Below are 22200 nucleotides of genomic sequence, written 5' to 3' on the forward strand. Positions count from 1 at the left end.
GTGGCATCAGCGGGAGGGAATGGGGGCTCGCCAGTCTAAAAACAACCCCCCACCGCCCCAACCTATCCTCTCACACACTCTACCACCCCCCTTCCAACTTGTCTTTGTAAAGTAATTTGTAGAGGAGAAGATTATTGTTCTCCATCATGGTGACCCTGACTGGACTGACGGGATGAATACACAGATGAAGATGAATGCAGTTATTCCTTGGCGGAGGTCTGCCTCTTTCAGGGCACATTGGCCCTAATGACATGATTGATAGGCTGTCCCAAATCCAGAGAGGCCCTCATTAATCACCCCGCTGACTGAATCCAATCATCTGCTTCACCTGCACAGTGATGGACAGGAAAGGATACAGCACAGGTGCTGACACGGACCCGCTACCGGGAGAAGGAAGGGCCTCGCCCACCTCTCTCAATGTCACATCCGCCAAAAGCTGCCTGACAGGCGACAATGTTTCTGCCACCTTATAATTACAAAAAGAAGAGCGGGAGAGAATGTGAAAGGGGAAAAAAAAAACAATGACAGGAAGTCCGTCCGGACGGAGGAGAGCGTTTGACGGACGGCGAGCGTCGTGGCAATGGCGAGGAACATAGGAAGGGCAGGGAAATGACTCGGGCCGCTGCTAGGGTAAGGCGCTGTGTGTGTGTGTGTGTGTGTGTGTGTGTGTGTGTGTGTGTGTGTGTGTGTGTGTGTGTGTGTGTGTGTGTGTGTGTAGGTATTGCACACACAAGCACACACGCTCACACACACAGTGAAATCATTTATACTATATCACAGCTCTATCAATTCCAGGCCTTTCTGTTTTGAAACACCTCCGCCTGGAGACTCTGATAGAACAGAACACACTGTGTCTCTACTTTATGTTCACTTTCCATACACACCTCAATGCTGCAGAACGAGATCCACACAAACGGTTTTAGAAAAAAGGCCTGCAATTGAAACGTTCAACGAAAAGTGGGAACAATAGAGCTGCAAGGAAATAAAAGACCAAACCTTGAGCCCTCCTACATGTTTTTAAAGTGTAAAGGTTTCATATACATTCAAGTGCGGGTCACAACAGAATAAAGTGTGGCCATGTATTTGAAGCTCTTTGGCTAAATCCCTCAAAGAAATGGAATGTTCAGGTAGCAGATATTCATGGTAACTGTGGCTTTTTGTTTTCCCCTGCCTCTTTGTATCTCACCTCTCACTCTTTCACCCCCCTCTCTTTATCTCTGTCTCTCTCCCTCTCTCAGTACGTTTGAGTGGGGCGAGAGTGGTGTTCCACAGGAGGGGGGCGGCGGTGTGGCTGAGGCGACTGAGCAGAAAATAGGGCTGATACTCCTGGAGATTTGCCACAAACCACGTGGCTCCGAGTACCTGAGGCAAATCTATCATATCATCCAAGTCAATGAGGTAAGGAAGGACTCCCTCTCCCCCGCAATTTGGTGGCCGCTGGCCTGGGGCCGGCGTCTGCTCTGGGGGAAGGGGTAGGGGTAGGGGGAGCGGGTGAAAGTGTGTGTGTGTGTGGGGGGTTACCGCTGGATCTGCCTGCTGCCTGGCTGAGACCAGGAAGACCCAACTCTGACACCATCACACGGTAGTATCCACTGACCTCCCTGCAACTTACTGTATGTGTAGTACAGGTGAGTGATGGGGCTGGAGAGATGGGAGGAGGAGAGAAGTCTAAAGATCCTCAAATATCTTCTTAGTTATTGTCCTTTTTCTTATGTTGGCTGTACACAAATATAATGTCATTTGTCAATATTGTAACTCATAGCACCAAGTCCACTTATACCACAATTAAAATCTCTTCAACTCATCCTTCTTCCACGACTCTCAGCCTCAGTGAGTGGAAGAGGGATGTTGTTTTGTAGCCAGGAGATGGTCCAAACATGTTCCAAAGTACCCCCTACTAGTAGCCTCCTCTACCCAGACAAGGTCAAGACAAGGATGGCCAGGTCAGGCTGGACGGCTGGGCTGAAGTGTGCTGGGCTGGAGAGGGGGGTGACAGGCTGACTGATGTGTGTGCAGTGGATCCACACTGGTGTGCCTCTGTTCACACCCCACTCCCCCACCACCACCGCACCAAGCCTGTTCCTGCACTTCTGCAAAACCATACCAAAGGTTACACTGTAGAAATGAGGGTAGAAAGTAAGCTCCTACCATGAAATAGTTCTCTTTGTGTCTGGATGTCTATACATATCCTCATCCTCTGCCATTGTCCTGTATCTCTGTTTCTATTTCTAATGAGGTCTGATTCATTTCTACTTTTGTTGGGCCAATCAATCAGGGAATACACAGAGAGAGAGAGAGAGGGCGAGAGAGAGAGAGAGAGAGAGAGAGAGGGCGAGAGAGAGAGACAGAGGGGGCGAGCGAGAGACAGAGAGAGAGAGAGACAGAGAGAGAGACAGAGAGAGAGAGAGAGACAGAGGGGGCGAGAGAGAGACAGAGGGGGCGAGAGAGAGAGACAGAGAAAGAGAGAGAGACAGAGAGAGAGAGACAGAGAGCGAGAGAGACAGAAAGAGAGAGAGAGAGACAGAGGGGGCGAGAGAGAGACAGAGAGAGAGAGAGGGCAAGAGAGAGAGAGTGAGACAGAGGGGGCGAGAGAGAGAGAGAGAGACAGAGAGAGAGAGAGAGAGACAGAGGGGGCGAGAGAGAGACAGAGGGGGCGAGAGAGAGAGAGACAGAGAGAGAGAGAGAGAGACAGAGGGGGCGAGAGAGAGACAGAGGGGGCGAGAGAGAGACAGAGGGGGCGAGAGAGAGAGAGACAGAGAGAGAGAGAGAGAGGGTGAGAGAGAGAGAGAGAGACAGAGAGAGAGAGACAGAGAGAGAGAGAGACAGAGGGGGCGAGAGAGAGAGAGAGAAACAGAGAGAGAGAGAGACAGAGGGGGCGAGAGAGAGACAGAGGGGGCGAGAGAGAGAGACAGAGGGGGGAGAGAGAGAGAGACAGAGGGGGCGAGAGAGAGACAGAGAGAGAGAGACAGAGGGGGCGAGAGAGACACAGAGGGAGCGAGAGAGAGAGACAGAGAAAGAGAGAGACAGAGATAGAGAGACAGAGAGAGAGAGAGACAGACAGAGATAGAGAGACAGACAGAGATAGAGAGACAGAGAGAGATAGATAGACAGAGACAGACAGAGAGACAGAGAGAGAGAGAGAGAGAGAGACAGACAGAGATAGAGAGACAGAGAGAGAGAGAGAGAGAGAGACAGACAGAGATAGAGAGACAGAGAGAGAGAGAGATAGAGAGACAGAGAGAGAGATATAGAGAGACAGAGAGAGAGAGACAGAGACAGACAGACAGACAGACAGACAGACAGACAGACAGACAGACAGACAGACAGACAGACAGACAGACAGACAGACAGACAGACAGACAGACAGACAGACAGACAGACAGACAGACAGAGAGAGAGAGAGAGAGAGAGAGAGAGAGAGAGAGAGAGAGAGAGAGAGAGAGAGAGAGAGAGAGAGACCATTCCAATGTCCATTACTGGATCTCTGGAACTATATCTGAAACTGATTCGTTTCTACTTCTGTTGGGCCAATCAAACAGGGAATAGGTGGAAGGAGAGCATCCCAGTGTCCATTATGTCTGGGTCTGTACTTTTTAAAATCAGAGATGTACTAATTAAAATGGCAAAGATATAATAGGAATTGTGCTAAATGACCTTCCAGATAATTGTCTTTGAGGACAGCTGTACTTGCCCCTGTGTTCTTGAAAAAAGTGTGAAATGCAAACTCTCTGACCTCTCTCTCTCCCTCCCTCCATCCTTCTGTTCTGTGTGTTTCTGCAGCCACTGTTGAGGTCCAAGCTGTGTGTGTCCAGTGACCCCCCAATTGACTCTCCTCAGACAGTGACCTTTGACCTGGGAACAGACAGCCCTGGTCACCCCTCACCCCGGTTCAACCCCCTCCACCAGTTTGACCACATCGGCAGCAACAAGTTAGACCAGGTGTGTCCTCTGTCCATTCTTCTTATTTTTTTATACCATTGTTTCAATTGAAAGCTATAGTTAAGCAATAAGGCACGGGGGTGTGGTATAGGGCCAATATACCACAGCTAAGGGCTGTTTTTAATCTCAACGCAATTAGGAGGGCCTGGATAAAGCCCTTAGCTGTGGTATATTGGCCATATAATCCACAAACACCTGAGGTGCCTTGTTGCCATTATAAACTGGTTACAAACATAATTAGAACACTAAAAATAAATGTTTTGTCATAATCGTGGTATACCATGGCTTTCAGCCAATCAGCATTCAGAGCTGGATCCACCCAGTTTATAATTGTCTTTCTCAGTTGCAGTTGCTTCTACACAGGTGTGGTTCCTCAGTTAAGTCAGAATGACTGCTTATTAGCTTGATGGGGGGTCCAGCGAGACCCAGCGGTTCTATTGTTAAGCAATTAACATCCCATCATGCTTAGGATCATTTACAAAAGTGCTGGGCAGGCCATTATTTTGGCAAACCATGGCTATGCTCCCATTGGATGGAAATCCCCCTATCCACAGGTCACGAGTGGTCATTGAATGGTCGTGAAAACGATGTAAGCCATATGCCATGGCCATCTCTGTTACCAGATCTCGACCCAACTGAACACTGATGGTAGATTCTGGAGCAGTGCCTGAGACAGCGTTTTCTACCACCATCAACAAAACCACCAAATTATGGAATTTTCTGTGGAAGAATGGTGTCACATCCCTCCAGTAGAGTTCCAGACACTTGTAGAATCTATGCCAAGGTGCATTGAAGCTGTTCTGGCTCTTGGTGGCCCATCGCTCTATTAAGACTCTTTATGCTGCTGATCCATTATTTTAGCAGTTACCTGTATGTGTCTTTAAAGTTGGGTCAAGGCCACTAAAGTTGTGTTGGAATGGGGAGTACTGGGCACAGTGACCACCTCAGAAGCTTTTTGGAGATTTCACTATTCTCCATAGGTCTTCCTCTCCTCTTTCTCTCTCTCTCAGAGCAGCATTTATGTTTGCGAAGGAGTCCAAAGAAACATTAAAAGGTGAACGAGAAGAGGCATTTTTACCTTTTATTTTTAAAGCGACTTTTAATGTACAGCTCTTCAAGGCTTTGAGCAGAAGCCCCATTACCCCAAACGTTCTCCCCTAAGCTTCGCATCAACGTCAAGTTAAAATGTCTGATATTGTAGGAGCTACAGGTAGTTTGGTTCAATGTGAGATAACTTCTCTGCCATGGGACACACCAGCGATATCATACATAACAATCAACAAAGTCCCATATTTTCCAGATACATTTTTCTCTTTGTACCTCATTGGGATGCGTTGATGCTGTTGTGATCCCTTCTAAAAGACCTGCGTTTCTGCTATTGTTCTTCAGAGCAGACACACTATAATCCTCTGGCTTTCTGTTTCTCTCGTTATCAGAGGAGGCTGCATAGCTTTGCATAGAAACACCCTATTAAGAGAATGATTAAAATGCCTTCTCCGCTTTAGGTGCCTGTGTTGTTTGTCAAATCAAAAGGAGGGAGGAGAGAAAAAAGCCAGATCCATCAATCACCTCTGAGGGAGAAGAGGGGTGGGGGGGGGAGGATGGAGGGAAGGGTGCAGTAGTCACGTTCTCCTCCTTTTGTCAATTAAACTCAGCCTGGAGTTAAGAGTGACATTTTGGCAATCAAAGCAATCGGAATTTAATTTGCCTTTCCGACAAAGTGCTGTTCTTCCCTGCTCACAAAGGTGGGGGGAGAGAGAAAGAGAAAGAGAAAAGAGAGAGAGAGAGAGAGAGAGAGAGAGAGAGAGAGGGGGGAGGGGGAAGAGAGAAAGAGAGTGAACGAGAAAGGGGGGGCTGGGCGGTGTGCCATGGAGAAAACAGTTCGAAGAGTAACGACTCCCCTCCCAAAATGTATTTATCTTTTTATAAATGATGGCTACATCCCCCCAAATGGATTTATAAATTAATTGCTGTCTTATTGGAATAAAAACCTTCTTGTGCGGACATGATTGATATGGCGTGTCTTCGTCCTCGTTCAGGACCCCCCCTCCTCCTTAGTTAGTCCACCCCAGCTGGAGCTGTAATTTACTGATCATATTAACTCAGATTAATAACTAACAATAGTGTCTCCTCATATATCAACAGGCAGCCGTGGGAGACTGGGCCTGGGACTGGGCCACACTGCTGCCAACTTACCAGGGGATGAGTCAGGTGACCTTGAGAGCACTCCTGGTCAACAGGTAATGGCTCCTCCCTCTTTTGAGCTGATGAAGAGATACTTTGCGGCACATAAGCATACAATACCTAGGCGGTTGAGTTTCCTCTTTTATGAATGTATTTCCCCGGATCTCCCCCTTCACCAAAAAAACGTCAGACCAGACAGCCAAGTCATCAGGGACACTTTTTGTGGATGGCGACTTTGCACTCTTACTTTTTTTCAAAAGACCGGGGCTCCTGTGAGTTTCATGGAAGGAAAGGAGAGACAGAAAACAGTCAAAGAGTATGCATTTCTTAGAAAATAACAAGACAAAAGTATTCAACTACTGTTACAAGCTTTGCGACGAGTGTGAGTGGAATGTAGAGTGGTGTGAGTGGAATGTAGAGTGGTGTGAGTGGAATGTAGAGTGGTGTGAGTGGAATGTAGAGTGGTGTGAGTGGAATGTAGAGTGGTGTGAGTGGAATGTAGAGTGGTGTGGGTGGAATGTAGAGTGGTGTGAGTGGAATGTAGAGTGGTGTGAGTGGAATGTAGAGTTGTGTGAGTGGAATGTAGAGTGGTGTGAGTGGAATGTAGAGTGGTGTGAGTGGAATGTAGAGTGGTGTGAGTGGAATGTAGAGGGGTGTGAGTGGAATGTAGAGTGGTGTGAGTGGAATGTAGAGTGGTGTGAGTGGAATGTAGAGGGGTGTGAGTGGAATGTAGAGTGGTGTGAGTGGAATGTAGAGTGGTGTGAGTGGAATGTAGAGTGGTGTGAGTGGAATGTAGAGGGGTGTGAGTGAATGTAGAGTGGTGTGAGTGGAATGTAGAGTGGTGTGGGTGGAATGTAGAAGGGTGTGAGTGGAATGTAGAGTGGTGTGAGTGGAATGTAGAGTGGTGTGAGTGGAATGTAGAGGGGTGTGAGTGGAATGTAGAGTGGTGTGAGTGGAATGTAGAGTGGAATGTAGAGTGGTGTGAGTGGAATGTAGAGTGGTGTGAGTGGAATGTAGAGTGGTGTGAGTGGAATGTAGAGGGGTGTGAGTGAATGTAGAGTGGTGTGAGTGGAATGTAGAGTGGTGTGAGTAGAATGTAGAGTGGTGTGAGTGGAATGTAGAGTGGTGTGAGTGGAATGTAGAGTGGTGTGAGTGGAATGTAGAGGGGTGTGAGTGGAATGTAGAGGGGTGTGAGTGGAATGTAGAGTGGTGTGAGTGGAATGTAGAGTGGTGTGAGATAGGGTGCAAGCCCAGGAAGGACTCCTGGCCCTCTGCTCTATCCTATTATCTGGGTGGGTGTACTGAGATGTGTGTATATACGATGAGCTTGTAGTGTGCCATGATGCAGAGGTTGGATCTTAATTTGATCACCCTGTTGCTGGAGAATGCAGGAGATGCAATGCAGGAAATGTAAAACTTATAGTGTTAAAAGGGCTTCTGAAGATTGTTATTTCCACCTTGAAATGTCATACTTGATTTTCCCTTACAAAAAATGTACCAACCCCTACAAAAAAATGTCCATGAATTATAATCCAAATAATAATCCACATTTCCTGTTGCTGCAGGATTGTTTTCCTGCTGTAGCAAACTGGCTCAAATTAAGATCCTACATCTGTAAAGGTGTATTCCGTCACAAGGCCTTGAAGAGGTTATTATCAACTGGGGAGAGGGGGCTAATTTAGATCCTCTTGTCACCTGATTGAAGCGGTGCTCAACTTTTCCAACTTTCTCTCCCTTCCCCTCCTCCCTCCTTCCCTGCTTTGAACAGGGGCATAAATATTTATGCAGGTAGGTGACACATATTAGGCAGCAATACTTCAGCCCACACTCAGACCTCAATTCACAGCTGTCACCCTGAGAGCTATCAGGCTGCCGTAAGGCTAGTGCACCTTGTCTCGCTGGCCACATGAAATCCATTTTAAATCAACCTCATTGTTACACGCACCTTCTAACAAAGGGCAAGCTCTGCGTCTCTGCCAAGGACACTGTTCTAACAAGGGTGAAGTGCAACGCGCCCGTGTCCCTGGGCTCAGCCCCCTACTCCTCTCAGCCCCCCACCGCCACCACCACTTTGTTGCACATGTGTTCAAAACAGATACTGTCAGGCCTCGTCTGAGCCAAATTACTGCAAGGATTATTCATGAATGGCCCTGAATGGGGATGGCAGAACTGTATGAGGAGAGAGAGGGAGGGTGAGAGAAGGTAAGAGAAAGAGAGGAAGAGAGAGAGAGAAAGGGAGAGAGAGAGAGAGAGGGGGAGAAAGAGAGGGAGAGCGAAACAGAGATAATAGAGATAATTCTAGCATGGAAGAGAGGGACGAGGGGAAAGAGAGAGGACAAAGAGAGAGCGAAAGGGAGAGCAGTCGAGGATGGCAGAGAAGGCGAGTAGGGAGGGTGTACATATAGAATATTATATCATTCGTAATTCATCCTAATCTTGCAGTAAAAGCGTCCACGATTGTCTAGTTTGCCTCATTAGTCTGCTCTTTGTTGAGAGAGGAGCAGGTTTACAGGGGATTACCAACTGGCTTTGGATTTGACTGAGACGCTCAGAGAAGAAGAAGTTTGCGGGATAGCTCTAAGCTGTCAAAGTTTTCCCTGGACCCTCTCTCCTTCTTCTGTGGTGCCTCTGGGAGGGCATGGAGAACCCCTCAAAGCATAGGAGGACAGACTTGGTTGAAAAAAAAAATGATGATGAGGAGCCGATGGAGGAAGTAGATGATATCGTAGTGAGAATGATGGCGATGATGAGGATGACACTCATTTATATCACATTGAGTAAAGCAATAACAACTAGGCCAGTTCATACACAACTTTCGTTACACTTTACTTCAGAGGTGACTTTGTGACTTTGTCCTCTCCACTAACTCATCTTCCTTATTGCCACTGAGAAGATTTGATAAGATTTAGCCAGTCTCCTTGTCTGTGAGTCCACAGCCCAGCCTAGCCCGTTCACCCAGGGTATATTGTATTGTGCCAGTGGCATGATCGTTTGAGTGTCTGGACTTTAGATCACATTATAATGGAGGGGCTAGGAGTTAAGGGATAAATCCACCCGAAACCACTCATTCCTTGAAATGTTTGTCATTATAATAAGGTTGGTAGCAACATGTGTAAATCATTGAGGGAATTGTTGCAGCTCAAGTCGACTACGAAACCCACAATGCAATGCTCTCTCTATGGGCTGGGTGGCTAGCTCGTTAGAAGACAACCTTCCACGTTATGACATCGGCCAGTATTGAAATCTGACATGTATGATAGACATATTCCTATTAAAACCCCGGTGTCGTTCTGAGCGGATTTCTGCCTGCTTGAACGGCAGTAGCTCAGATACACACATACAGACAACATGAATTGACCCAGGGATTCGATAGAACATCACTCAGAGATGCACAAAAAAACACAATAATAACATTCACAAACGGGTGAATCTTTACATTTAAGAAGCCAGTCTGTTACAGGAGCCTTGTTAAATCAGTGGTGGGATGGCTTCATTTACGGGACAGGACAGCACACACACACACACACACCTTGACACTGTCGTTGAGGCCGACAGGAGCGGAGAGGATTTATACAGGTGTGGGTGTCCTTCTTTGTCACCTGTCACTTTGGCGCTTCTGTGGCCGGCATGTCATCCATCATCTTCAGGTTGAGATTTTCAACAGAACCAGCCTGATTAATCCTCTCTAGCCCTCCAGGCCTGCTACCTGACAACTAAGACAGAGCCTCCCAAAATCGTCCCCCAGAACTACATGTCAGCTCACATTTTATATTTGGCATTTTGGTCATTTAGCAGACGTTATTCTTCAGAGCATGTTTCCCCCCCAAAAAAAATTCAAGCGCATGTGAAACAATGTACAGTGAGAATATCGATACATTGTATAGAGTCATACCGTACATATGAGCTGAAAAGTTCCGAATTTCTTCTGCATTGTCACTGGTACTACCGCCTCTGGTACAATAGTAGTGCAGTGCTTTGTGGGAAATGCCAGTCCACGCCACCACACGGATGAGTAGATTTTTAAATCACTGCGATAGACACAGTGCTTTCAGGAAGTAGACAAATACCATCTGTTCCAAACCGCCACCATATGGTGGGCTTTTTCCCTGGGAATAAAGTCAAAACAAATATGTCAGAATGTTCATCTTTCTTTCTCCACGGATGCTGATCAACCTGAGGAGAGGCTCTCTGGTTCTCAACATGCCTGAATGAATGGTCTCGGCTGGGGAGGGAGGGAGGGAGGGGTGAAGCGGGAGGAGAGGACTGTTGTTTATTCGTCTTAAAGGTGATGCTTGTTTGTCTCTGTGGAGTCTTAAATTGATCTCAGCGTTTCCCAAGCGTTTTTTTCCTCAGGGCCCTCTTTGAAAAATGTCACCATTTAGTTGTTTTGAAGCTCAGTTTCTGCAATTCAACGTCTAGACCTGATTTCCCAAAATGTTATTCCTCTACCAAATAAGGTTTATTGTGATCATTTATATGAACCCTCAAATTAAATATACAGTTGAAGTCGGAACTTTACATACACTTAGGTTGGAGTCATTAAAACGCTCCACTAATTTCTTGTTGTCAAACTATAGTTTGTCTACTTTGTGCACAACACAAGTCATTTTCCCAACAATTGTTTAGAGACAAATTATTTCACTTATAATTTACTGTATAACAATTCCAGTGGGTCAGGAGTTTACATACACTAAGTGGATTGTGCATTTAAACAGCTTGGAAAATTCCAGAAAATGATGTCATAAAAGCTTCTGATAGGCTTATTGACATCATTTGAGTCAATTGGAGGTGTACCTATGGATGTATTTCAATGACTACCTTCTAACTCAGTGCCTCTTTGCTTGACATCATGGGCAAATCAAAATAAATCAGTGAAGACCTCAGAAAAAAATGTTGACCTCCACAAGTCTGGTTCATCCTTGGAAGCAATTGGGAGCAACTTATTGTGGGATGCTTGTGGAGGGCTCCCCGAAACGTTTGACCCAAGTTAAACAATTTAAAGGCAATTCTACCAAATACTAATTGAGTGTATGTAAACTTCTGACCTACTGGGAATGTGATGAAAGAAATAAAAGCTGAAATAAATCATTCTCTCTACTATTATTGACATTTCACATTCTTAAAATAAAGTGGTGATCCTAACTGACCTGAAACAGGGAATTTTTACTAGGATTAAGTGTCAGGAATTGTGAAAAACTGAGTTTAAATGTATTTGGCTAAGGTGTATTCTCTTTTGCAGAAAGTGAACAGATCAATTGACAGTGTCAGTCACACAAAAAAAAATTCACGCAATTTCTTTGACTCTTCGACTTTAAAAGGTTGTAGCTCAGATTCTGAATGTCATAAAGACAAAGCAATTGTGCATAATTTGAGATTGGTTATAAACAATCACAATTCATTCTTTTACCCCTCAAATCAGGGAAGGTCCCACACCCCCACTAAACGGTGGCGCACCCTATGCAGGGTGCGCCCCCTAGGTTGGGGGCATATGTGACTCGACCAGGATTGGTTAGTAACTGATGACATGCAATCAGCTACATGTAATCTGTTTACAAAAAAACTGTCACTGTAATCAGTTACCTTGCCAGCAAATACATATTTAATCAGATTACAGATACTTTTGAAAAAGTATATGATTACTTATTGGATTACTTTTGAATTCGGAAAGGATGTTGCCTTGATAACTCTCTGTTTTCTCAATGACATTCAATTCGGCATAGATAAAAGGCGCAAGTGTGTTTGTTCCACCTGAACGAGTCTGACCCCAAATCAGAGACCACTATGACGACACACCAAATGCATTTGATGGACCCTTTCTTCTTCTCTGAATTCCTCTTAAGGGGAAAGTCATCCAAAAAGGATGTTACCGATGACAATTTTGGACAGGTAACTCGTAACTGTAATGGATTCCATTTGGAAAGTAGCCTACTCACCTCTGGACTCGATGAACTCCGACATCACAGGCAGAACAGAGCTGTCAAGGTTAGGGAGAGTGACGTTTCTGCGGTACGGAAGAAACAGCCCGTTTCTGAAGCCGTCGTCCGTCCTCCATCTTGTGAGCTAGGAAATTCAAAAAGACTGTCACTTTTGAAAGTCAGTAGCATGTGATGTGTCATTGAGCAAGGACTCCCTTTTTCTCCTCTGTTCCCTCGTGGTGGTGTCCCTCTGACTGACTGACAGGTTGGGACAGAGAAGTGCTCCTGTTGCTGGAATATATCTTTTGTCTCGTCGGTTCTACACACTTGTTTTGTTGTACTTCTCCGTTTGGACAGCACTGACATATTACGGTTTTCGTTAGCTGTCATGTGTGGCCTCATTTATAATCATTGCATACCAAATATACCAACAACAAAAAAATGCGTGTGCCAGTTTTCACACAAAATTTGGCATTTATAAAAACTCAACTTGACATAAGAATGTGCTGAGCTCCCGCAAAATTCAGACTATGCGTCTGCCCAGTTTCTAGTGGTTGAAGTATTGCATTGCAAGCAGGCAAGTAGCCTAGTATTTTGTGGAGATGGGGGATATGATGACATGCTTATTCACAATTTTAAAAAACACTGGTAAATAAAATGCAATCATTTGCCATTAGTGAAGAATATATATTTTTTTTTGGGGGGTTGCATCTTTGCATTCTAAAAAAGAATTAGAAATAAGCACCGAATGTATTTCCAATTTTATGATCATTACAATTTCATGATCATTACAGAATAAATTGTTCACCTTTTCTGGCTGTGATGGTTTCATACTCACGAAGAAGCTTATAGGTCTACAACGTCCCATTTCTCAGTTAATTGGACCCACTTTACAATAGTAAATAGATCAACTAGACTCTATTTCAAGTATATTTCTCTATGCGGTCCGATCCGGAGCGCAGTTTAACGTAGATCAGACGGTTCACCTTTTCATTTCTCTTTTTTTTTTATAGGCCAAATAGCCTACGTCTGAAATTCAAAGGTTGAAATATCTCAGGTAAACAATATTTAATTTATAAACATAATATATCATACGTATTTTCATAATCATTGCAGAATAAATTCCTGGGTTCAGATTCAGCCATGTCACCCGTGGTACAAGTCAATATTCAACGTCCCTCCGTGTCTGAGGACATTGGGTGATGATGTGGAAACTGGCCACTAGGGGGCAACAGTGAGCGCTGTTACCTTCAAGTAGGTTTTGGTTTTATGGATAGGGATGATGGATGGGCGTAAGCATCTGCCTCTGGTGCCCAAAGGTTGCATGTTTGAATCCAACAATAGAAAATTATTTTGGAGAATTTTGTTTTAAGCCTATCCAAAACCTTAACCCTTTCCGTAACCATTCCTAACCATTCCATACCTAACCTTAAAAAATGTGGAGTTAATGCCTAAAGTTAGCCTTCAACACTTTTGGAACAACTTCAAGATTTGACGTATGGGACAACTTCGAAATTTGACGTTTGAGAAACATGGATGAACGTCTAATTCTGTCTTGAGACTGTGAGAGGTTGTTGGAATGATGCGTATTTTTCAAGGCGGAGTTTTAGTTCTCGTTTATGCACGCACAGTTCCAGGACTGGTCTGATTTACAACGGGAAACATACGTATGTATGGCATGCACCAAGTTTATGAATCTCAATATTTTGGGGCATGTGCAGTCTTTTCAGAAATGGCGCACACAGATATTTAGTTTTAAACGTACGCAACGGTTATAAATGACGCCCCTGGTGCAGTTTTGTGTGTATTGTGTGTGCGTGCATGTGTTCGTGCGTGTGTGTGTGTGCATGCATACGTGTGTGTGAGTGAGTGTCTGTGTAGTGGTCTGTGTGTATGCTCGCGCGCACACGTGTGTGCCTGTGTGATATCTGGTGGTTTGCTCCGAAGGCGAATAAATCAGTGATGCCTGGGATAAGGCCGTGGCCCTTCCTCACACGGCACAGACAGGTTGAGAGGCTCATTAATCAAGCGCCGAGTCACAGATGTGATGGCTTCCACACAAACCGCCAGCAGACTGTGAAAGTCACATCCAACTGAGTCAACTGTCAGGTAGGCAGGCAGAGCCGAACTTCTCCCCTCTCCTGGTCTTTCTCTCTCTCTCTCTCTCTCTCGCACTCTTCCTTTTTCTCTCTCTTATTCTCTGCTTTACTTTCTATCTTGTCTTTCCATTCTCACCTCCAGTCTGATGCCCCAGTGTGGTCCATCTGAAACAATAGTCTTGTCTTTCTAACAATGTGTTCTATAGGGTAAATCGGTTCTGAAAATGGAGTCACTGCAGTAGAATAGTCTATGTTGGCTACAGTGAGGTGACAGTGGCCTATATGCTGTTTGCTCCTCTAACGATTTCTGTACACCGATAGCTCCAGCAGCAGGGCTAGAGAAACCCCTCTCCAGGCTCAAACGGCCCATGAGACTCATTTCCTCTCTGATCAAACAACGAGAAAAACAGCCATGTTGCTGTTTGCCACGGCTCCTTCTACCATCAGATGCCGCCACGGTGAGCACCAGTCTCGACTCGTCACTGCACCGCCTGAGATCCCCTTAATCTGCTTTAAAGTCCTCCCAGCCGGGAGAGTGAGTGACAAAGCCACCCGTGCCTGATTAAAAAAGCGGTCCCTGGATGCGACAGATCTAATGACAGGCCGGGTGGCGAGCAGCGGCTGGCGTGTGTGAAGGGAGGGAGGCGTGCATGCCGTGGCTCTGGATTGGGGAGGCGTACCCCCTGTGCGTGTCTTATTACCCCCTCCAACCTTCGTCCGCCAAGTGCCAAGCACTCCGCCATTTGCATGGTGGCCAGGAAAATAATTATTAGAGGGATTCGTTTCTGTCACCATTAATCTGTGACTTAGTGATGGGCTGGGACCAGGACTTGGAGATGGAGGCTCACTCACTCACTCACACTAGTTATCTGTTACTCAAACATTTGGGGCTACATTTCAGTCTGTAGTTTTCTATTGCAGGGTTGAAGTTGTCCTGTTCACATGACTGCGATTGTACTTTCAGATATGTGTGTATGTAGTTTCACATGACTGTGTGCTGTAGTTGTAGTTTCACATGACTGTGTGCTGTAGTTGTAGTTTCACATGACTGTGTGCTGTAGTTGTAGTTTCACATGACTGTGTAGTTGTAGTTGTAGTTTCACATGACTTCCTGGGTGTAGTTTCACATGACTGTGTAGTTGTAGTTGTAGTTTCACATGACTTCCTGGGTGTAGTTTCACATGACTGTGTAGTTGTAGTTTCAGATGACTGTGTGGATGTAGTTGTAGTTTCACATGACTGTGTAGTTGTAGTTTCAGATGACTGTGTGGAAGTAGTTTTAAATGACTGTGTACTGTAGTTGTAGTTTCACATGGCTGTGTAGTTGTAGTTTCCGATGGATGTGTAGTGCAGTTGTAGTTTCACATGACTGTGTAGTTGTAGTTTCAGATTAATGTGTAGTGTAGTTGTAGTTTCACATGACTGTGTAGTTGTAATTTCAGATGAATGTGTGGTTGTAGTTTCAGATGACTGTGTAGTTGTAGTTTCACATGACTGTGTAGTTGTGGCTTCAGATGACTGCGTGGTTGTAGTTTCACATGACTGTGTAGTTGTGGCTTCAGATGACTGCGTGGTTGTAGTTTCACATGACTGTGTACTGTGGTTGTAGTTTCACATGACTGTGCAGTTGTAGCTTCAGATGACTGTGTGGATGTAGTTTCACATGACAGTGTAGAGTCAGAGTCCCAAACCAGACAGCTGTCACCCCCCCCACACAACACCATTCTGATTGGCAGGCCTCCTGTTTCCCCTTAATTCCTCTTGATTTAGCCAATAAATTACACTTCCAAACCTGCTAAAGCATTTACAGGTATTAGGAGCAGAACACTCCACAATTAAGGCCCCTTCAGGTAATTACAGGGCTAATTTAACGGCAAGCAACTGCCACTTCTCTATGTTCAACATGTTGCCCCTGTTTGGCTGTTTCTCCATCATACTTCAGAATGGGAAATGAAATTCCCTTTTTTTCATAGACTTTTGTTTTAGACTAACTAAACACTTTCTGTAAAAATAATGACAGGTCCCCTACAGAATGTAAATTCTCTTCGGAAAAAAAGGGTTCCAAAAGTTGTTGTTTTCCGGCTGTCCCCAGAGGATAACCCTTTTTGGTTGCAGGTAGTACTCTGTGGAAAGGGTTCTACCTGGAACCCAAAAGGGTTATATCTGGATCTACCTGGGTTCTAGGTAATTTCTTCTAGTGGTGTATGACATAAAACAGCCCGGTTCATATTTTAGACCAAATTCTTTCCACTTTACACCCCTCCATGACCAGACACTCACATGGTGTCCTGCCCTCTTCTGTTATTATGATATCAGTATCACTACTGTCCGTATGATGTGGTGATCCACAGCCTGCTACACGAGTGTCTCCAGAGGTCTCTGGCGTAAATCAGGCCTGTCAGGCTGATGTCTCAGTGGTGATCTCATCTTGTCCTGGAGGTTGGAGTACAGGTGGAAGTGTATCTGATGCCCCAGAGGGTTGCCTGATGAGGGGGTCAGACCTCCACCCCAGCCCCTGGGCAGATGGTCAGCTTGCCTTCTCAAAGCCAAGACACATTGAGCGGTCATTGAGATTCGGTGACATTTATCTCTAATAGACTTTGGGTGTGTGCGTGCGCGTGTGTGCGTGTGTTTGTGTGTGGGCGTGCGTACACACACACACACACACACACACACACACACACACACACACACACACACACACACACACACACACACACACACACACACACACACACACATACAGGCTTTTAGTAGTAGATGTGTGGTGAAGGTTGTTGGACCATGGTTGAGAAGGAGAGCCTGTCACTACATATGCCCTTCCCATGGCCCTGGAAGATAAGTTCACAAAGCCAAAGTAATTATCCACTCATCTCTCACTACAGGCTGTGTGGTTAGACATATGCCTGTGTGTGTGCGTGCGCGTGTGTGTGTGTGCGTGTGTGTGTGTGTGCGTGTGTGTGTCTCCTAGTATTCTTTTCACATGTGTGATGGAAAGGAAGAAAACATTGATATCTCGAATGGAACTGTTAAGATATGCATTGTTGTGTTAGATTGCTCACATCATTGTGTTCCCTGAATGGCTCAGAATGGAGGATGGTGGGCTACAGGGCATATCCACTGACCTGAACACTCCTGCTTGTTGACCCTGTAACTCTGTAGAGTGCACGTAATTGCTGACATTTGGTTGTTTTGTCTCTTTAACTGCCAACGGTGACCATGTTTGACGAGGCCCCTGGACTCCTGTCCCAATGTATGACGTTTAGGCCATTTTTTGCATTAAACTCCTCTCTCTTTCCGTTCCTCTCTTTCCTCTGTCTCTCTCCTCACTATTTCTTCTTTCTCTCTCTCTCTCTCTCTCTCCCCCCCTCTCTCTCTCTCTCTCTCTCTCAAATTGCTTCACCCATGTCCTCCTCCTTTGTCTTGACAGCGGTACACCCATTTAAAGTGAACACTCCACATGGCCAGAGCCGTACTCCCTATTCTTCTAAACCCACATACACACCATTTCGTTCTCCTCCCCTCTTGTCCTTCCACCGGCTCCCTCCCCATTCACCTGGTCTTGTTAGCCGTCCTCTTACTGTCTCAAGCTGGGCTGTGGGGTGTGTGTGTATAGCCTGGCCTTTGTTATATTTCACTCCTCCGCTTTCTGGATGCCACGCTTTGAACAAATGCCTCAAATACGGACCCACAAAATATCATCATTCACCCTGTCACTCAGCACACCACCTGCAATCTTCTGTGCAGTGGGGCGCCCAACCACCGCGTCTAAACAGGGTATATGCACTCTAGAGCAATCAGAGGTCTTGCTGTTCCAAATGCCTCTTTCTGTCCGGTCCTCTTTACTGAAAGCATCAAGCACTACACAGTCTTTCAACAAGGAAAAGGGCAGTCCAGTATTCCATCTTTTACATTCTTCTGTCTGTGTATAAACTCAGCTGGGTTATTAAAAGCAGGTCTGAGCTTGGCCCTCTTAATGCAGCGGACTGATTCAATGGATAGGAAAGACCCGCTGTGGTCATGCCGTTGCGCCCGGAAGCTTCCAGGTGCTGCTTTTGGCCGTAGTCTTCCAAACATTTGCTCTTTTGTTACTCTCCGCTAAGGTTAGCTGTCCGACGGTTTTCCTCTGGGCAGAAGCACGGGTTCAAATAGAATCGTTTTGTCTCTTCCTTTGCATATCCCATAAGTGTACAAATATATGCCTTAAGTTCTGAGAGTTCTGCTACACAATCCAACTTTAGAATCGTCTCCTTTGTAAGACGCGGGGGGATTTTGCTTGTGATGTGACAGGTTGCTATGTTAGCCCAAGTTGTTTTTGACAGAGCACAAAGAAGGGGGAAAAAAACAACATAAAAGCAGTATATTGAATCTTTCTTCAGAGGTGGAATTGCAGTCACTGGAATCAATTTCTTTATTTCCCTTTCTTACTTTAAAACGTCTTTGTTTACTCAATGTCTTTACACGGTCATGACTGTTACGCACATTCTGTCTGATTTGAATTTTGCTTTTGGAGAAATTTTGGTGGTCCTGAGTGCTTATTTGAATTCACGGCCGGACTGGTTGGAAGCATCTTTTGCAGATCTAGTTTTATGCGGTGATGAAAACCACTATTTTCTTTTACTTTTGACCGAATGCAATTTGTGATTGCATGACATGTTTTACTGCTACATGGCAGCCAGTCTATGAGATGTCCATTTTGGATCACTGTTTTATCTCCCTGCCCATCTCTCTTTCTCTCTCTTCACCTCTCTACCGCTTCACTTCTCCATCTCGTTCCCTCATTCACCTGTCTGTGTTATTATTAAATGTATGTGTGCATGTGCACAAAGATGTGTGTGTGTGTGTGTGTGTGTGTGTGTGTGTGTGTGTGTGTGTGTGTGTGTGTGTGTGTGTGTGTGTGTGTGTGTGTGTGTGTGTGTGTGTGTGTGTAGCCACTGTCGGTCCAGGGCTGACCAATAGCTGTACCAGACAATCACTCACCCACGTCTTCCTGTCCTCAACTCTAGCCCTGCCTCCCTCCCTGTCTCCTTCAGCCTCCTCCAAGAGGTCTCAATGCCAGTGTGTGGTAGACCTCCCACTGTTCTCAAGGTTGTCCTCACCCTCACCCCTCTCCTCCACCCTAACACCCAAAGGGAATTTGACGGGTTGGAGGATGTGAGAGTTGACTTGCTTCTCTCACTCATGCTCTCCTCCTGTCTCTTCCCTCCTTTTTCTCCTCCTCTCTTGATGTTATCTTGGAAACCCAACCGCCTGCTGGCACGCTGCCCATAGTTTGACACCTCTTTCCTTGTTTTGGGATGTCAGCCTGCCTGTAGTTTTCTCTAGGCCCTGCCAACAGTGTGGGGCTTCTGCAGGTATGCCTCCACTGCAGGTATGGAGCCCTCTCCTTGTGAACCATGAGAGGGCAAGGGCACAGGCGAGATGAGTAAACTCGGTGCGGGTATGTGCAGGCTTCTTGAAGAGAGCACATCAGTATGTGTACCTACCAGTGGCAGTGGTTTCCAGCACGCTGGTTGTAGGCTACTGAAGCTGTAGTGAATGTGTCAGGAGTGCCTGCAGCAGAGGAGAAGGAGCCACATCCTGATGTATGTCTGTGCAGCTCAGTGGTGAGATATTGCTGTTGTCTGTGTTACTCACCACAACATCTTTGGCATGACAGAGCTGATAATAATCCATCTCCCTCCTTCTATTTCTCTCACCCTCACTCTGACGTACCACGTCTCCCTCTCAATCGCTCAAACCCATTTCTCTCTCTCCGTCTCCCCCTATTCGCTCTCCCTCTTTCTATATATCTCCCATTCTTTCTCTGTCTCTTGTCTCTCGCTCGCTCTCTCTATCTCTCTTTTTCTCTCTCTTTCTTTTTCTCCCTCTGTCTCCCCCCACTGCATCTCTTCTCTCTTTCATTGTCACATTATAATGGAGCACTTTGAGAATACATAGTAGGGGGACTTACTGTTGGGAAGTGTGTGTGTCTGCGTGCAAGGCAGCATTTACAAAGGGCTCTACCCTCAGGAGGCAATAGATCACTGCAGTGGGGAAGAGGAGAGAGAGCATACTGTAGTGCTAGTTTACAGCGGGTGATCAGCGTACAGCCAGCTAGCTACAGAGAATCAAAGCTTGGCTATTTATTTCAGGGGCACATTTGTGCGTCGGAGAACAGTGACCGGAACTATCAAAGACCTCATCCACAAATGAAGCTGTCAAAGTGGGCCGACAGCTGAGTCCCGAGGCGAAGTTCTCTCTCCCGCTCTCTCCCCCAGTTATTCTGATCGCCATGAAAACCTTGCAGCTCAGAAAAAAGGCCAAAACGAACCAAGAGCGTGTGTAACGGCGTCCGTGATGAGATGAATTATGAATGTGCCGAGAGGATTAGACAACAATGAGTAAAATCACTGGGATCCTCCTCTAGCTTCCTCACCCTGAGCACATTCACTAATTAGTACTTTCACACACACACACACACACACACACACACACACACACACACACACACACACACGCACACACACACACACACACACACACACACACACACACACACACACACACACACACACACACACACACACACACACACACACACACACACACACACACACACATTGCACCATTATTGCATTAGGCACACCAAGTTATGAGTCACTGTATTGTATACTGTTGAGTTAATGTAATTAGTATTGCAAATGTTTGTGGAATGTTAATTTGATTGTATGATTCTGTAAATGTTGTAGATTTTGTATCCGGGTGCTATTCATGGTTTAGGCAGTTATACTATGCTACCTCCTATGCATAGGCAATTATCTTAGCAATTCCACGATTACATGAAAAGTATCATCACTCATTTCCTTCAACTGTTAATAGGTAGCAAGCATAATGTGGAACGGTTAGACTGAAATAAGTCATAAATAAATATGCCCTTTCCCCCCTTTGTAGCCTCCTTCTATGATTGCGCACACACTGTGAAAACATAACATTTCAAAATAGAGATATATATTTTTTGCATAATTGCGCAGTATATTTGTATAATAGACACAATTCGAACCAACTAATTAGTATCCATGCACCGATATAGAGAGAGGGAGAGAGGGAAAGGCGGTGGGAGGAGGGGGTGAGGGTAGATAATTAGACTGAATTAAGCCATCTCTTTTAATCCATCCCTTGAAAGAGAGAAAGAAAGGATGGGGTTTAGGGGGCTGGGGTGAGGTCTACACATTCACCCCTCTACACTTTACTTCTCATCCAGGCTGCCTCCCTCTCTCCCTCTTTCCCTCCCTCCCTCCCTCTCTCCCTCACTCTCCCTTCTTTTTACTCCTCTGTCTGACACTCTCGCTGAATGTGTGGGAACTGGGAGGCATGGTGCTTTAAAGACACAGAATGGATCAGCTTGTGTTTCTAAGGCTGTAGAAGTGTCCCATTGTCATGATGTCAGTGCAACTCAAGAAGGCTGACCTCTGGACCCTATGGATTCATGGGTGCCCATCGCCCCCCATTTTTACAGGCCAGATTGCCATTGTCCGCCCACTAGGGGGTATCCAAGCCTTTTGCTATGGAATTCAAGGCACTTATAGCAGACGACACAAAACGTTATTCTGCCGAGCCGCGCCATCATCCACTCGTCTCTCTCTCTCTCCAAGCCCCCCTGACTCGGGCTCTCTCCCTTACTCTCGCTGTCTCTCTCTCTCTCTCTCTCACACACACACACACACTGGATCTCTTGCTGTCTCTGATGGTCGGTATCCAAAAATAAAGCATGCGCCGCCAGGTGTCGCAAATACATCGTCGGAGGGTTGTGGTTTCAGTGGAAATAAATCAAGGCACGTATATGGGGGATGTGAGCTGACTGGAGCTGTGTGTGTGTGTGTGTATGTGTGTGTGTGTGTGTGTGTGTGTGTGTGTGTGTGTGTGTGTGTGCGTGTGTGTGCGTGTACGTGTGCACGTGTGTGTATGTGTGAACGTGTGTGTGTGCGTGAGCGTGTACGTGTGCGCTGGCGTGCATATGAGCGTGTGTGTGTGTGTGTGGAGGTCAGAACAGGTCACTAGATTGTCCCTCAGATGTTTGATAT

General features: G+C 45.8%; 1 protein-coding gene across 1 annotated transcript in view; it reads left to right on the top strand.

The window, feature by feature from the left end:
- kiaa0825 (KIAA0825 ortholog) overlaps nt 1–22200 on the top strand; it is a 147222-nt gene that overhangs the window by 60417 nt on the left and 64605 nt on the right. Inside the window, exons 17-19 of the mRNA XM_042330687.1 lie at nt 1239–1398; nt 3781–3939; nt 6085–6179. Of these exons, the coding sequence (XP_042186621.1) occupies nt 1239–1398; nt 3781–3939; nt 6085–6179 (414 nt within the window). The remainder of the gene's footprint in view (nt 1–1238; nt 1399–3780; nt 3940–6084; nt 6180–22200) is intronic.

This window comes from Oncorhynchus tshawytscha, linkage group LG12 (assembly GCF_018296145.1).
Source record: "Oncorhynchus tshawytscha isolate Ot180627B linkage group LG12, Otsh_v2.0, whole genome shotgun sequence".
NCBI lineage: Eukaryota > Metazoa > Chordata > Actinopteri > Salmoniformes > Salmonidae > Oncorhynchus > Oncorhynchus tshawytscha.